The sequence below is a fragment of the Pan troglodytes genome, chromosome 8, assembly GCF_028858775.2.
Source record: "Pan troglodytes isolate AG18354 chromosome 8, NHGRI_mPanTro3-v2.0_pri, whole genome shotgun sequence".
NCBI lineage: Eukaryota > Metazoa > Chordata > Mammalia > Primates > Hominidae > Pan > Pan troglodytes.
The window spans coordinates 109,602,883-109,618,631 of record NC_072406.2 but is presented as its reverse complement, the minus strand read 5'-3'; the positions used below and the strand labels follow the sequence as shown (position 1 = coordinate 109,618,631).

At 42.4% G+C, this 15,749-nt stretch overlaps 2 protein-coding genes across 21 annotated transcripts in view; one reads left to right on the top strand and one right to left on the bottom strand.

Annotated features, from left to right (window-relative positions):
* Positions 1–352, bottom strand: part of UBTD1 (ubiquitin domain containing 1) — a 71,490-nt gene extending 71,138 nt beyond the window's left edge. Inside the window, exon 1 of the mRNA XM_063780965.1 lies at positions 144–352. The gene's annotated coding sequence lies outside the window, so the exon portion shown is untranslated. The remainder of the gene's footprint in view (positions 1–143) is intronic.
* MMS19 (MMS19 homolog, cytosolic iron-sulfur assembly component) overlaps positions 1–15,749 on the top strand; it is a 40,518-nt gene that overhangs the window by 630 nt on the left and 24,139 nt on the right. For 15 of the 20 annotated variants that reach the window (XM_063780951.1, XM_063780948.1, XM_063780954.1 and 12 more), the window contains exon 2: positions 14,076–14,124. The exons of the other annotated variants lie outside the window; for them this stretch is intronic. Coding sequence is in view for 8 of the 15 variants with exons in the window: in XM_001162893.7 (XP_001162893.4) it covers positions 14,076–14,124 (49 nt within the window). In the remaining 7 variants the exon portion in view is untranslated. The remainder of the gene's footprint in view (positions 1–14,075; positions 14,125–15,749) is intronic. 20 annotated transcript variants of the gene reach the window in all.

Below are 15,749 nucleotides of genomic sequence, written 5' to 3'. Positions count from 1 at the left end.
GGTGACTTTGAGAGATTGGTCTCAAGGCTGGTTAGTGAGCACCGCGAGGTTCAGAGCCGTAACAAGTTAGAGAGTTGCCTGTGTCTTCCTTAAAACCATTTACACTTCTCATCTCCCTGTAGCCAATTATAGGGAATCATTACATTTTACAGATGAGGAAACTGAGGCTCAGCGAGGGCAAGAGGACTTGCGCAGGGCTGCAGACCAGGCAGGAGGGGGAGCTGGGACTCGGACCCAGGCGTTCAGGGCCGAACCGGGTGCTCACGCCACGAAGCCACGCTGTTTGTGGGAGGTTGACGTGTGGAGGTGCATCCTCGCAGCGTCCGCTCCCGTCGCGTGGCATCCTGGGAGTGGCGGATGGCCCCGCGCTCTGACTGGCTGGAATTAAGAGGAGGCGAGGAGACGGGCCAGGAGGAGCTGGAGATGTTCTGGGTGTCCTCCTTAAGACTTTCTCTCCGTTTCTTGCTAAAGTTCGTGATTAGTTTGCTCCATAACGTTTTATGTGGCGTTTGTTTTTGTCTTCTTCCCAGACCCCCACTTTCCTGCTTTTGACCAGTTCAGAGATCTCTTACTTCAGACAGCTTATCTAAAATTAGAATAAAACGATTTCCAGGCTTCCGTGGAGTTCTGAGACTTTGCTCTTCTAGGAAAAAAAAAAAACTACTAAAAAGTTATTGAATGTTAGGAGGCCTTCAGATCTTGGGTTTAAGTAACAATATAAAATTATCTAATGAGTAGTTTTTTAAAAAAATTTTTGGAAATTTCGTACGCTTGGAGAGAAGTAAGGACACATTTCGCTTGCAAATTGAGCGTATTAACCTTCAGAATATGTAAGAAAAGAATAGTGAATCTGCTAGAAATATAATACTTTGTTCGTTAGCAGTATTCCACTTTAATTCAATCATGCCACTATTGTTGAATACATATTATTCCCCAAACATGATGCAAAGCAATAGGAATATAAATACAAATTAGGTTAGATCTGTGCCCACCAGGAACTTATAGTATGCTGGGAGAGGCAACCATTCTGTAAGAGGTGTGTGCAGCATAGTTTGGAAGCATCAAGGAGCAAATACCTGGTGCTGCCACCAAACTTAACATCTTACAATTTTATGAAATGTAGTGTGTTATCAGTGTTGACAATTTACAAGTACAGTGTCTTAACAATGTCATTTTCCCTCATGTTTTATTATGAAAATTTTCGAATATCCAGCCAAGTATAAAGAATTTTATAAGGAGCACATCACTTAGGATCTATCCTACCATTAACATTTTAATATTACTTGCTTTATCATATAGCTATCCATCCATTTAAATTGCAGATACCTGTACACTTTCCTTTAAATACTTTGGCATGCATGTCATTGACTAGAGTTTGTTGACGGTTTATTTTGATGTAAAATGGAATATATAAACCTTTAAGTGTACGTTCACTGATTTTGACTAATGCATACACCTATACAATCCAACCCCCTACCAAGATATAGAACATTACTATATCAGTGTCATTTGTGATGAGTCTTTCACATTTATGCGATACGAAAACAATAATTTTGGATTTTTTTTGATTCAGAACGTATTTTGAAAAGACATCTTGAATGTCTTATCTTGAATAAGGACTTATCTTGAATAAGGACTGCAAATTCTTCTCTTTTTTTTTTTTTTTTTTTTTTGAGACGCGGTGCCTCTCTGTCTGCCAGGCTGGAGTGCAGTGGTGAAATCATGGCTCACTGTAGCCTCGACCTATGCTCAAGCAATCCTCCTGCCTCAGCCTCCCGAAGTAGCTGGGACAACAGGGAGTGTGCCACTGCGCTCGGCTAATTTTTGTATTGTAGTGACGAGGTTTCACCATGTTGCCTAGGTTGGTCTCTAACTCCAGGACTGAAGCCATCCTCCCATCTCAGCTTCCCGAAGTGCTGGGATTACAGGCATGAGCCACTGGGACTGCTAAATTCTTACAAACGTTTTTGCAAAATTTATATTTTTGTTTCTTTCTGAAAAAAAATGGTCTAAACTGTTGCTTAATTTGAATTCAACTCAACTGATTTAAGACTGTAACACTAGCCCTGTTGTAATTTAGCCCTCCTAAGAAAAGAAAGTTGGTGGTGGGCACAGTGGCTCACGCCTGTAATGCCAACACTTTGAGAGAACAAGGTAGGCGGATTGCTTGAGCCCAGGAGTTTGAGACCAGCCTGGCCAACATGGTGAAACCCCGCTCTACTGAAAATACAAAAATTAGCCAGGCATGGTGGTGCATGCCTGTAATCCCAGCTACTCAGGAGGCTGAGGCTGGAGAATCGCTTGAGCCTGGGAGGCAGAGGCTGCCGTGAGCGGAGATCACGTCCCTGCACTCCAGCCTGGGCAACAGAGTGAGACTCCGTCTCAAAAAAACAAAAAGAAAAGAAAGTTGGTACAAAGGAATAGTAACAGATAAAAGTTGAAAAGGTTTGGTAGGGTTGGATTATGTATAACTTTGGATTCCAGGCAGAGGAATTTGAATGACCTGTTATCTGTACTAAGAGTTGTTGTAGATCCTTGAGCCAGGGAGCCATAAAATGAAAATAAATTTGACAAGGATTAAGTTAATATTGTCAATCTTAGATCACAGCCCTAGTTAGGGTTGTTGAAGGATAACAGAGTGTTGAAGCGTTTATAGAATAAGATGTGCTTTCTAATCCTTCAGCCTAAATCAAGCTTTGTTAGCGCTAAAGGGAACAGCTAGCTTCCTGTTCAGTCACTCAGAGTAGCAGCCTGCAAATTTAAATGCAGAAGGAGCACCCTTTGATCACAAAAGCAGCTGCTGCCACCTTTGTTTTGTACCTGGGTTCCTGGTGAAAGTGTCAGCTGTAAAGAAGCTGCAGGCGATGGGAGGGAAATAACCTGGCAGCCTAAGGGTTAAAGGCCTCTTGGGCAAGCCTTCAAAGCCTGCCACTACCTGGCCCCAGCCTTTTTTTCTCACTACTCCCTGGATGTTTAATTCCAGGCAGCCACCTTTATTCATAGTTCCCTGAGTGCTTTCCTTCCCAATTCCCTTCACTAGCTCTGTGTAATCGAAGTTAGACCTGAGAGTCAAGGCCCAGCTTGAGTTCCCTACCCCTCCCCAAGTGTTTCCTGATTAACCCAGCCAGACAGCATCTCATACGTCAGAATCTTTGTGGTACGCACTTATTTCTCAACCACTCACGTATTTAGTGGACTAGTTTAGTGGCTGTTGCTGTATACATCTCCACATCCTACCCTCCCAGTTGTACCACCAGAATCTCCTGAAATTGGCATCAGTAGGTACACAATAAAAACTGCTTGAGTGAATGCAATGAGAAATGTTGAAGGAAGAATCTGTGGAATTTGAGTTCTAACTAGTTATTATAGGGCTTGAAGGAGATAGAGGACTCTAAGAAGACCCCAAGGTTTTGAACCAGAGGATGAGGAAAAGAAATACTTTGTCTAAAATTAGGATGAGAGCTGATTTTCAGAGAATGTGATTTTTGAACACGTTGAATTTGCAGGTGATGGATATAATTTTTTTCCTTTTAGTTATTTGGATTTTCCTTCATTTCAGTCTTTATTGTATTGTGTTTTTCCATGTTTGTGATTCCCTAAGAATACCTCTATTCCTTAAGTCAAAGTATTAAAGAACAGTAAAATACAGTTTAGTGAAATATCTGAGGCATTATCAGCAGAAAGGGCATTTTGAGAGCTTGATTGGAACTTAGTCCTGATTGGGATTTTTCTCTCTCCTGCTCCTTCTCATCCTCCCACCCTACCCGCTTCCCCTCACTTCCCTTTGGCTGCTAGTCCAGATTCTCAAGAGGCTTCAACTCCATCAGACAGAGATCTGTTTGTGCATTCTGTGTCAATGATCACATAAATACTCCTTTGACTTCTCAGTGCCCCCACACAAACTGGTGCCTTGCTAAGGAAAGTGTGGGTAGTTAGGAGGTGCTAGTAGGTCCATTTTTAGAGAGCAAATCTTGAACGTGTTGGAAAATCTTAGACCCTCCTATAAAGGGAAATGAACTTACACGGATTTTTTCCTTGATACCAGCGAAAATACCGTTAGGAAAATTAACTCTCTGTTAGCTTTCTTCATCCCAGGAGTCCAAGTGCATAATTAATAGTATTTCCAGGTATTCCGGGTGTGTTGTTGTTGTTGTTTGTTTGTTTGCTTTTGAGATGGAGTTTTGCTCTGTTGCCCAGGCTGGAGTGCAATGGTGTGATCTCTGCTGACCGTAACCTCTGCCCCCCAGGTTCAAGTGATTCTCCTGCCTCAGCCTCCCTAGTAGCTGGGATCACAAGCATGCATCACCACGCACGGCTAATTTTGTATTTTTAGTAGAGATAGGGTTTCTCCATGTTGGTCAGGCAAGTCTCCAAACTTCCGACCTCAGGTGATCTGCCTGCCTTGGCCTCCCAAAGTGCTGAGATTACAGGTGTGAGCCACCATGCCAACCCTGGTTATTTTTAATTTTGGATAATTTGCACCATTAAAAGAATTAATTACTTAAAGTTAGTGGCCCATGGTCCATAAACCCAGGAATTTTACTTCTTTCTCATGCCAACCCAATCTCTGTTTATATCACTGTGGTAACACAGAACTTGTTACACTGTGATTGTTTTATTTATTTATTTTAGAAGCAGGGTCCACTCTGTTGCCCCAGCTGGAGTGCAGTGTGACCTCGAAGAACTTCTGGGCTCAAGTGATCCTCCGGCCTCAGCCTCCAGAGTAGCTGAGACTACAGGCCCGTGCCACCACACCTGGCTAATTTTTTTGTAGCGAACAGGGCCTTGTTTTGTTGCCCAAGGTGGTCTCCAACTCCTGACCTCTAGCGATCCTCCAGCCTCAGCCCACTGTGATTGTTTTAAATGTCTTTCTGGGCTAGGCATGGTGGTTCATGCCTGTAATCCCAGCACTTTGGGAGGCTGAGGTGGGAGGATTGCTTGGGCCCAAGAATTCGAAACCAGCCTGTACAGTATAGTGAGACCTTGTCTCTACAAAAATCTTTAAAAATCAGCCCAGCATGGTGGTGTGCCTGTAGTCGCAGCCACTTGGGAGGCTGAGGTAGGAGAATCACTTGAACCCTGGAGGGAGAGGTTACATTGAGCCAAAGATGGCACCACTGCACTCCAGCCTGGGTGACAGAGCAAGACTCTGTCTCAAAAATGAATAAATGAATGAATGTTTGTCTTTCTGCTCCAGCAGACTATGGACTTCCCCAAAACTCCCTGCCCATATTTCTATCTTAAGCCCTAACATGGTACCCTATTTATAATATTCAGTAAATGTTGAATGAAAACAAACATATGGCTTTTTTTTTTTTTTTTTGGAGATGAAGTCTTGCTCTGTTGCCCAGGCTGGTGTGCAGTGGCGCGATCTTGGCTCACTGCAACCTTAGCCTCCTGGGTTCAAATGACTCTTCTGCCTCAGCCTCCGAAACAGCTAGGATTACAGGCCCATGCCATCATGGACAGCTAATTTTTCTTTTTTTTTTTTTTTTTTTTAGTAGAAACAGGGTTTCATCATGTTGGCCAGGCTGGTCTCAAACTCCTAACCTCAAGTAATCCACCTGCCTCGGCCTCCCAAAGTGCAAGGATTACAGGTGTGAGCCACCGTGCCTGGCCACCATCTTCCTTTTTTTTACTGCCTTGTAATAGCTTTATTATCTGATTTTTCTCTAATTTTTTCTTTCTTTTCTTTTCTTTTTTTTTTGAGACAGAGTCTCGCTCAGTCGCCCAGGCGGGAGTGCAGTGGCTCCGTCTCCACTCACTGCAAGCTCTGCCTCCTGGGATCACACCATTCTCCTACCTCAGCCTCCCAAGTAGCTGGGACTACAGGCGCCCGCCACCACGCCCAGCTAATATTTTTGTATTTTTTTTTAGTAGAGACAGGGTTTCACTGTGATAACCAGGATGGTCTCAATCTCCTGACCTCGTGATCCGCCCGCCTCGGCCTCCCAAAGTGCTGGGATTACAGGCGTGAACCACCGCGCCCGGCCTCATTTTTCTCTAATTTTTTCTACTTTTATACTTTTTTCTTTTTTTCTTTTTTTTTTTTTTCTTTTTTTTTTTAGATTGAGTTTCACTGTGTAGCCCAGGCTGGAGTGCAATGGCATGATCTCAGCTCATTGCAAACTCTGCCTCCCAGGTTCAGGTGATTCTCCTGCCTCAGCCTTCGGAGTAGCTAGGATTACAGGCATGCGCTACCACACCCGGCTAGTTTTTGTGTTAGTAGAGACAGGTTTTTGCCACGTTGGCCAGACTGGTCTCAAACTCCTGACCTGAGGTGATCCGCCCACCTCAGCCTCCCAGAGTACTAGGATTACTGGCATGAGCCACCGTGCCCAGCCTTATAGTCACTTTTATGTTTGTGCTGCATTAATTCAAGAATTTTGTGAAAGCTATATGAAGACTAAAGGGCTTTGCCAGGAGAGTTCACCCACATACTGGGATTCAAGGAATCCCATGCAAATGGCTATTTATTTGTAATTATAAAGCAGCCATTTTCATATTAATGTATGCAGAATGCCGAAGAAGCATTTTTCTTTTTTTTTTCTTTGAGACGGAGTCTCGCTCTATCGCCCAGGCGTGATTTCGGCTCATGCAACCTCTGCCTCCCAGGTTCAAGCAATTCTTCTGCCTCAGTCTCCTGAGTAGCTGGGACTACAGGCGCATGCCACTACACCCAGCTAATTTTTGTATTTTTGGTAGAGATGGGGTTTCACCATATTGGCCAGACTGGTCTCGATCTCCTGACCTCATGATCCACCCACCTCATCCTCCCAGAGTGGTGGGATTATAGGCGTGAGCCACCACGCCCGGCCTTTACCTCAATTTTTTAAAAAAATGAAAAAATAAGAAGGTACTGAATGGGCCCTATTTGGCACTTCTTGTCTTAGAGCCTTCGTTCCAAACATAGACCCTAGCCTGACATCCACGGAGGGTTTTGATGGTATTGCTGAAGAAAAATGATTCAGTTCATTGATATCCTTTGCTATTAACAGTTGTTAGTCCCCTATGGCTTCATCTGTACAATTATTAACTCCTTCTGTGCCCATTATTGAAATTAGTTTTTAGATGGGTTGTTTCAGCAGAGTTTTCTCTACTATAGCCAGGCTGTTCCAAGAAAGTACCCTTTTCTACCTTCCCAAATGTTGCAATGCCCTTTTGTGGTTCGTAACCCAGAAATAGGTGTTTCAGTTCATGTAAGTGTTGCCATTAAGGAATTGGGTATAGAACCCAACTTGGTTTGTTTGGCCTTTTAGTCTGGCTGCTACCCCTTCCCCCACCCTTACAGTCTGCTCATTTTTTCCCTTGGCTCTTTCTCAGGAGCTGGGGCAGCAGCTGGGCCTTCCACATCCTGGCACAAGTGGGCTAAGAGTGCCTGATGTCTAAATTGGTGCCAGTCACGAGCTATAAGTCCTAACTAGAGCTCTCATTTTCCTCAGTCTCATTGGACGACTTCTTACTGTGGTGCTAGAGTGAGCCTCTGTCCAGGTCAGCTCATAACTGTTGCTGTGAGACCACAGACTTTAGGAGAACTGGAAGTTTAGGATTTCTTCAGACCTCTCTTTCACTTTTTCCAGCATTGACACAAGCTGACTAGTTAAGGTTCTGCATTTAGAGGTAGGTGGATTAGGAACCCAGAACAGGCTGCTAGAAGTAATTCTCTGGTTGTCACACCTTATTTAGCTATAAGTGTTCAATGTGAACCAAAGCCTTATGAAGATTGTTAGCCTTTTACCCTGTTTCTCCCTTGAAAATACATTCTAAGATGCTTCTCTTCAATATATGTGAGTTACTATTGTGCTGCTAAAATTGCATTTAAAGGCCAGGTGCAGTGGCTCACATCTGTAGTCCCAGCACTTTGAGAGGTCAAGGTGGGTGGATCACTTGAGCCCAGGAATTTGAGACCAGCCTGGGCAACATGGCAAAACCCTGTCCCTACAAAAAAATACAAAAATTAGGCGGGCATGGTGGTGCATGCCTGTAGTCCCAGCTACTCGGGAGGCTGAGGTGAGAGGATCACTTGAGCCTGAGAAGTCGAGGCTGCAGTGAGCCATGATTGTACTACTGCACAGAGCTAGACCCTGCCTCAAAAAAAAAAATCCAAATAATATAGGTAGATACTCCTCCCTCCAGGAGGTGGAGTTTAATCTTCCCCTCCCCATTGAATGTGAGCTGGACTTAATGAATACCTTACAAATAAAAGAGTACCAGAAAGAGAAAAGTAGTAACTATAGTGCAGAGACCTGGCAGACATACCTTAACCAAGTGATAAACATTAACATTGCCAGTGATGGAGAAGCCATGTTACTATCTTATATGATATGATATATCTTATATGATATGATGAGAAGGGTACTTCACCTCTGTGATATTCTTTTTTAAAACCCATAACCCCAGTCTAAACATGAGGGAAACATCAAACAAATGCAAATTGGGGAACCTTCTATAAAGTACTTCTTTAAAACTATCAAGGTCATGAAAAACAAGGAAAGACTAAGAAACTTTCACAGACCAGGAGAGACTAAGAATTCAAGATGACTAACTGCAATTTGGTATTCTTAATTGGATCCTGGAACAGAAATTTGGCATTAGTGGAGAAACTATTGAAATCTGAATAAAGCCTAGAGTTTAGTTAATAGTGTGTATCAGTGCTAACCTAATCTCTTAGTTTTGACACTCGTACATAGTTTCACAGATGTGTGCCATGTAAGACGTTAACATTAAGAGAAACCGAGTGATGGCTATACGGGAACTCCGCACTGTCATTGCAACTTTGCTATAAATGTAAAATTATTCCAAAATGAAATATTTCTTTTAAAACAATAGTCTACCTCTCAACCCTTAACTATGCATTTTCCCTCCCTGAAGGCAACAAATGTTATTAGTTCCTTTTATATCTTCCAGAGATGTAAATAAATGCAAATAAAAACAATCCCCCCTCCCTTTAAAAACAATGCTACGCACATATTATATACACTGTTTATACACACTGTTATTTTAGATCTTGACTCATTATCAGTATATATATAGCTTCAGTCTTTCTTCATTTGTCTTTTTAAAAGTAGCTACAGGCCAGGTGTGTTGGCTCACGTCTGTAATCTCAGCACTTTGGGAGGCCAAGGCAGGCAGATCACTTGAGCTCAGGAGTTCGAGACCAGCCATAGGCAACATGGCAAAAGCCCCATCTCTACTAAAAATACAATCCAGCCTGGGCAACAGAGCAGGATGCTGTCTCAAAAAATAAAAATAAAAAAAGATTAAAAAATAAATAAAAGTAGCTACAGAGAATTCCATTGTATGGATGTACTATAATTCATTTAACTGGTTTCTTATTGATGGGCATGTGTTGTTTGCAGTCATTTACTGTTACAAATAATGCTGTATTGAATAACGTTATACATGCATTATTTTGCACTTTCACAGTACAGTTAGCCCTCCATATCTGTGTGTTCTGCATCCTTGATTCAAGCAACTGCAGGTCAAAAGTATTTGGGAGAAAAAATAGCAACTGTACTGAACATGTATAGACTTTTTTCCTGTCATTATTCCCTAAACAATACAGTGTAACAACTATTTGCATAGCACTTAGATTGTATTAAGTATTATGAGTAATCTAGAGATGATTTAAAGTATACAGAAGAGTGTGCATAGTTTGTATGCAAATACTCTTACCATTTTATATAAGGGTCTTGAGCATCCACAGATTTTAGTATCCTCAGGAGGTCCTGGAGCCAATCTCTCATGTATATACCAAAAGATGACTAGATAGCTAGAGGATAAACTTCTAGCTTTCCTGGGTTAAAGCCTATATGTACCTGGAATTCTAAAGATGTTATATTGCCCTCAATATAGGGTTGCACCAGTTTATAATCCTACCTGCAATGTTTAAGAATGTCTGTTTCTGAATATCATGACCAAACATAATATATTGCTAAGTTTTTTGTCTTTGCCAGTCTGTTAGATTTTCTTAAAAAGTTTCTGTGTAGTTTAATTTACATCTTTTATTGTAAATATGGTTGAGCACCTTTTCGTACATACTTGTAGTTCCTTTTATGTGGAATGCCTGTTCATTTTTTTGTTTTTGCCCATTTTGTTTTTTTAATTTTATTTATTTATTTATTTTGAGACAGATCGTCACTCTGTCACCCAGGCTGGAGTGCAGTGGCACGATCTCGGCTCACTGCAACCTCTGCCTCCCGGGATCAAGTGATTCTTGTCCCTCAGCCTCCCAAGTAGCTGGGATTTACAGGCATGCGCCACCACACACATGTTTTGCCATGTTGGCTAGGCTGGTCTCAAACTCCTGGCCTCAAGCAATCCACCTGCCTTGGCCTCCCAAAATGTTGGGATTACAGGCATGAGCCACTGTGCCCAGCCTGTTTTTGCCCATTTTAAATTGTTGCCCTTTTCTGCATTGATTTGTGGGAACTCTTTATATATCGGGAAACTGGCCTTTTTGTTATAAGACTTGCAAATTTTTTTCCCAGTTTGTCCTGTGATCATTATTTTTGCCTTGTAGAAAATCTGACTTTTTAAAACCAATCTTTTATGGCTTCTGAATTTTATCTTGTTCTTAGAAATTTTCTCATATTTAGGCCAGGCGCGGTGGCTCACGCCTGTAATCCCAGCACTTTGGGAGGCCAAGGCCAGCAGATCACGAGGTCAGGAGATCGAGACCATCCTGGCTAACACGGTGAAACCCTGTCTCTACTAAAAATACAAAAAAATTAGCCGGGTGTGGTGGCGGGCGCCTGTAGTCCCAGCTACTCAGGAGGCTGAGGCAGGAGAATGGCATGAACCCGGGAGGCGGAGCTTGCAGTGAGCCGAGATCGCGCCAACGCACTCTGGCCTGGGCGAAAGAGCGAGACTCCGTCTCAAAAAAAAAAAAAAAGAAAAGAAATTTTCTCATATTTAAAAAACATATTTTGGTGAAAGATTTAAAGCCAATGTTTTTGTTTGTTTTCCAAATTGGTTCCAGGACAATCATTCTAACACTATTGAATAGTCTTTATTTTTCCCATTAACTGAAATAGGATTTTAAAAATCATATTCTCATATGTATTTGTGTCTCTGGACTTTCCATTCTATTTTTGCACCACTGATTTCTTTGAATATGAATTGAAACTGCACTGGTTTTTTTTATTTTTATTATGGAAAATTACAAGTATATTCAAAAGTGTATACTTTTTATTTTCCTTTTTTTTGTTGAAAGTGTACACTTTTAAAATGTGACCATATAATAATCTCTTAATATCTGGAAGGGCTACCTTCTCCCTGATTTTCTATTACTCCTTTTCACAACTTGCCTGTCTAATTTTATATATATATATATATATATATATATATATATATATATAACTTTAATTTCAGGATAAGCTTAATCTAGTTTCCAAAAGTATTCTGTTAGTGTTTTTATGGCGATTATCTTAAAATTATAGATTGATTTGGGAAATTTGTCATCTTGAGTCTTTCAAAGATATGAGATGCCTTTCTATAAAGTTTCCTTTTCAGATCTTCATTAGTGCTTGTTTTAAAAAACGCTTTTACCAATTTCTCCCCATTTTCTTCTGTACTTTGCAGCCACCATTCTACTCTCTGCTTTTGTGAATTAAACTTTTTTAGATTCTCCATATAAGTGAGATCATAGGATACTGTATTTGTCTTTCTCTTCTGGCTTACTTCACTTAGCAAGATGTTCACCCAGGTTCATTTGTGTTGTCCCAAGTGGCAGGATTTTGGCCTGGCACAGTGGCTCACGCCTGCAATCCCAGCACTTTCAGAGGTTGAGGTGGGCGGATCACCTGAGGTCAGGAGTTCAAGACCAGCCTGGCCAACATGGCGAAACCCCATCTCTACTAAAAAATACAAAAATTAGCCAGGCATGGTGGCATGCGCCTGTAATCCCAGCTACTTGGGTGGCTGAGACAGGAGAATTGCTTGAAACAGAGAAGAGGAGGTTGCAGTGGGCTGGGATCACACCGCTGCACTCCAGCCTGGGTGACAGAGAGACCCTGTCTCAGAAACAAACAAACAAACAAACAAAAAACACCAAGTGGTAAGATTTCTTTCTTTCTTATAGCTGAATAGTATTCTGTTGTATATGTGTACACACACGTCACATTTTCTTTATTGATTTATCTGTTGACACTTAGGTTGCTACCAGATCTTGGCTACTGTGAATAATGCTGCAGTGAACATGGGAGTACAGACATCTCTACAGATACTGATTTCATTTCCTTTGGATATGTACCTAGTAGTGGGATTGTTGGGTCATATAGTAGTTCTATTTTTAATTTTTTAAGAAACCTCCATGCTGTTTTCCATAATGGCTGTACTAATTTACATTCCCACCAACAGTGTACAAAGGTTACCTTTTCTCTCTGTCTTCACCAGCACTTGTTATCTCTTGTCTTTTTGATAATAGCCATCCTAGCAGGTATGAAGTGATATCTCACTAGTGCTTTAAAGTTTTCATCGTCTGGGTGCGGTGGCTTATGCCTGTAATCCCAGCACTTTGGGAGGCAGAGGCAGGTGGATCACCTGAGGTCAGGAGTTCAACACCAGCCTGGCCAACATTGTAAAGCCCTATCTCTACTAAAAATACAAAAATTAGGGCCAGGTGCAGTGGCTTATGCCTGTAATCCCAGCACTTTGGGAGGCCAAGGCGGGCGGATCACGAGGTCAGGAGTTCGAAACCAGCCTGGCCAACATGGCAAAACCCCGTCTCTACTGAAAATACAAAAATTAGCCAGGCGTGGTGGTGGGCACCTGTAATCCCAGCTACTTGGGAGACTGAGGCAGAAGAATTGCTTGAACCCGGGAGGCGGAGGTTGTAGTGAGCCAAGATCATACCATTGCACTCCAGCCTGGGTAACGAGAGCAAGACTCCATCTCAAAAAAAAAAGAAAAAGAAAAGAAAATACAAAAATTAGCCAGGCGTGGTGGCAGGCACCTGTAATTCCAGGTACTCGGGAGGCTGAGGCAGGAGAATCGCTTGAACCCAGGAGGTGGAGGTTGCAGCAAGCCGAGATCGCACCATTGCACTCTAGCCTGGGTGACAAAAGCGAACTCCATCTCCAAAATAAATAAATAAATAAAATAAAGTTTTCATCATTCAGATTTTTACATTTTTTATTAAGTTTATGTCTAGGTCGCACGCAGTGGCTCACGTCTGTAATCCCAGCACTTTGGGAGACTGAGATGGGAGGATCATTTGAGCCCATGAGTTCAAGACCAGCAACATGGCGAAACCCATCTCTACAAAGAAATACAAAATACTTAGCCAGGGGTAGTGGCACATGCCTTTGGTCCCAGCTACTGGGGAGGCTGAGGTGGGAGGATCACCTGAGCCTGGGAGGCTGTGATTATACCACTGCACTCCAGGGTTCAAGTGATTCTCCTGCCTCAGCCTTCTGAGTAGCTGGGACCACAGGCACATGCCACCACGCCTGGCTAATTTTTTGTATTTTTAATAGAGACAGGGTTTCACCGTGTTAGCCAGGATGGTCTCGATCTCCTGACCTCGTGATCTGCCCACCTCGCCTCCCAAAGTGCTGGGATTACAGACATGAGCCACCATGCCCGGCCAAAACAAAAGTTTTTATGTAGTGTATCTTACCATGATTTTTAAAAATGAGGAAAAAAGTTTATATCCAGGTATTTTTTTGGTTTTTCTTTTTTCGCTATTATAAATGGTCTTTTTCCTTATATCATTTTACAGGCTATTGTGTATATGTATATATATGAAGGTTTTAAATTTCATAATATTTTGTATCCAGCTAATTTAACAAATTATTTTGTTTGTGATATTTTTATTTCTCTTGGATTTTCAGGATATACGCTCATGTCATTCACAAATGATATATTTATTTTCTTTTCAATTTTTATACAAAGCTGCATATTTGAAGTGTTACAGCAATGCTGCTTCTCATCTAGGAGGGCTCTTGGCAAATATAGTGGGCCCCCAGGTACAAAGCCTAGGGCAGGCAGGAAACATTATAATTAGTGTTATTCAACCCTTTGGTAGGTTTTTTTTTTTTATTTTTCATATTTATTTATTTTATTTCCTGCAGATGTGAAATCTGGCAACTATACAGTGTTACAAGTTGTGGAAGCCCTTGGGTAAGAGCCTCTGCTATAGAATGTTCTTCTCCAACCCTGACTGTGTATTCTGAAAAGTTACTTTTGCGCATTGCTGCTTTCCTGGAGCCTGAATTTGTCCTGTAGCCCAGCAGCCCCCTTCCATATTAGTACCTCAGTCTAAGCCTATATGTTTGAATTGTTTCTCCTGAAAAAAGTTTCATGCTGTCTGGCTGAGGCTTCTTTAGTATTTGGGAGCACACAGCCTGTAGGCCACATCAACTCCTGGCACAGCCCATGGCTTTGGGATGAGGTACGTGGTTGAAGGCCATCAGCTGTTGTTGATTCCTTTGTGCATCTGTAGACCCACCTACCTCCATGGGATGCTAGCCTGCCTAGACCTGACTCAGAACAAGCTGTGGGCCCTGTGTGGGGAGTTCCCAGGAGGCTGACCCTGCTGCAGATCCCTACTAGGAGGAAAGGCTTTGGGAAACAGCTGATAAAGCAGTGTTACAGCTTGGGATTCTAAGCACTTAGAGGAAGTACGTGCTTGTAGTCTAATGCCTACTTTCCTCGTATTTCATAATTGGTATAGACCATTTAAATTGACAAGTCTTATTAGTAAGAGTTGTTAATTGTGACAGCATGTCTTCTAAAACAGAAAACTAGAAAATTGGGGGAAATTAAAAAACAAAGTCACTGTTACACATTTCTCCCACATAACAGACTATTTGACCTTTCTGCTCACATTGTGGTGGCCTTGGTCCATTAAAAAATATATCTACAGTATTGGCTGGGTGCAGTGGCTCATACCTGTGATCCCAGCACTTTGAGAGGCCGAAGAAGGTGGATTGCCTGAGCTCAGGAGTTTAAGACCAGCCTGGGCAACAAGGTGAAACCCTGTCTCTACCAAAAATACAAAAAATTAGCTAGGTGTGGTGGCATGCGCCTGTGGTCCCAGCTACCCGGAAGGCTGAGGTGGGAGGATCACTGGAATCTGGGAGGTGGAGGTTGTGGTAAACAGGTCATGCCACTGCATTCCAACCCAGGTGACAGAGTGAGACCCCCATCAAAAAATATATATAGGCCAGGTGCAGTGGCTCATGCCTGTAATCCCAGCAGTTTGGGAGGCCGAGGTGGGCGGATCGTGAGGTCAGGAGATCGAGACCATCCTGGCTAGCACGGTGAAACCCCGTCTCTACTAAAAATACGAAAAATTAGCCGGGCATGGTGGCGGGCGCCTGTAGTCCCAGCTACTTGGGAGGCTGAGGCAGGAGAATGGCGTGAACCCGCGAGGCGGAGCTTGCAGTGAGCTGAGATTACGCCACTGCACTCCAGCCTGGGTGACAGAGCGAGAGTCCATCTCAAAAAATATATGTGTGTGTATCACACACACACACACACAGCCTTATTGATGTATGATTCACATATAAAGTTCACCATTTTAAAATGTACAATTCTGTGGCTTGTAAAAGTATATTTACAGATTTGTGCAATTCTCAGCACAGTCATTTTGAGGACATTTTCATTACTCCAGAAAGAAACCCATGCCCATTAGCAGTCATTTCCCCTTCCCTCTTCTTCCCAACCCCCAGCAATCACTAATCTACTTTCTGTCTTCTATGGCTTTGCCTACTCTGGAAATGTCATATAAATGGAATCACACA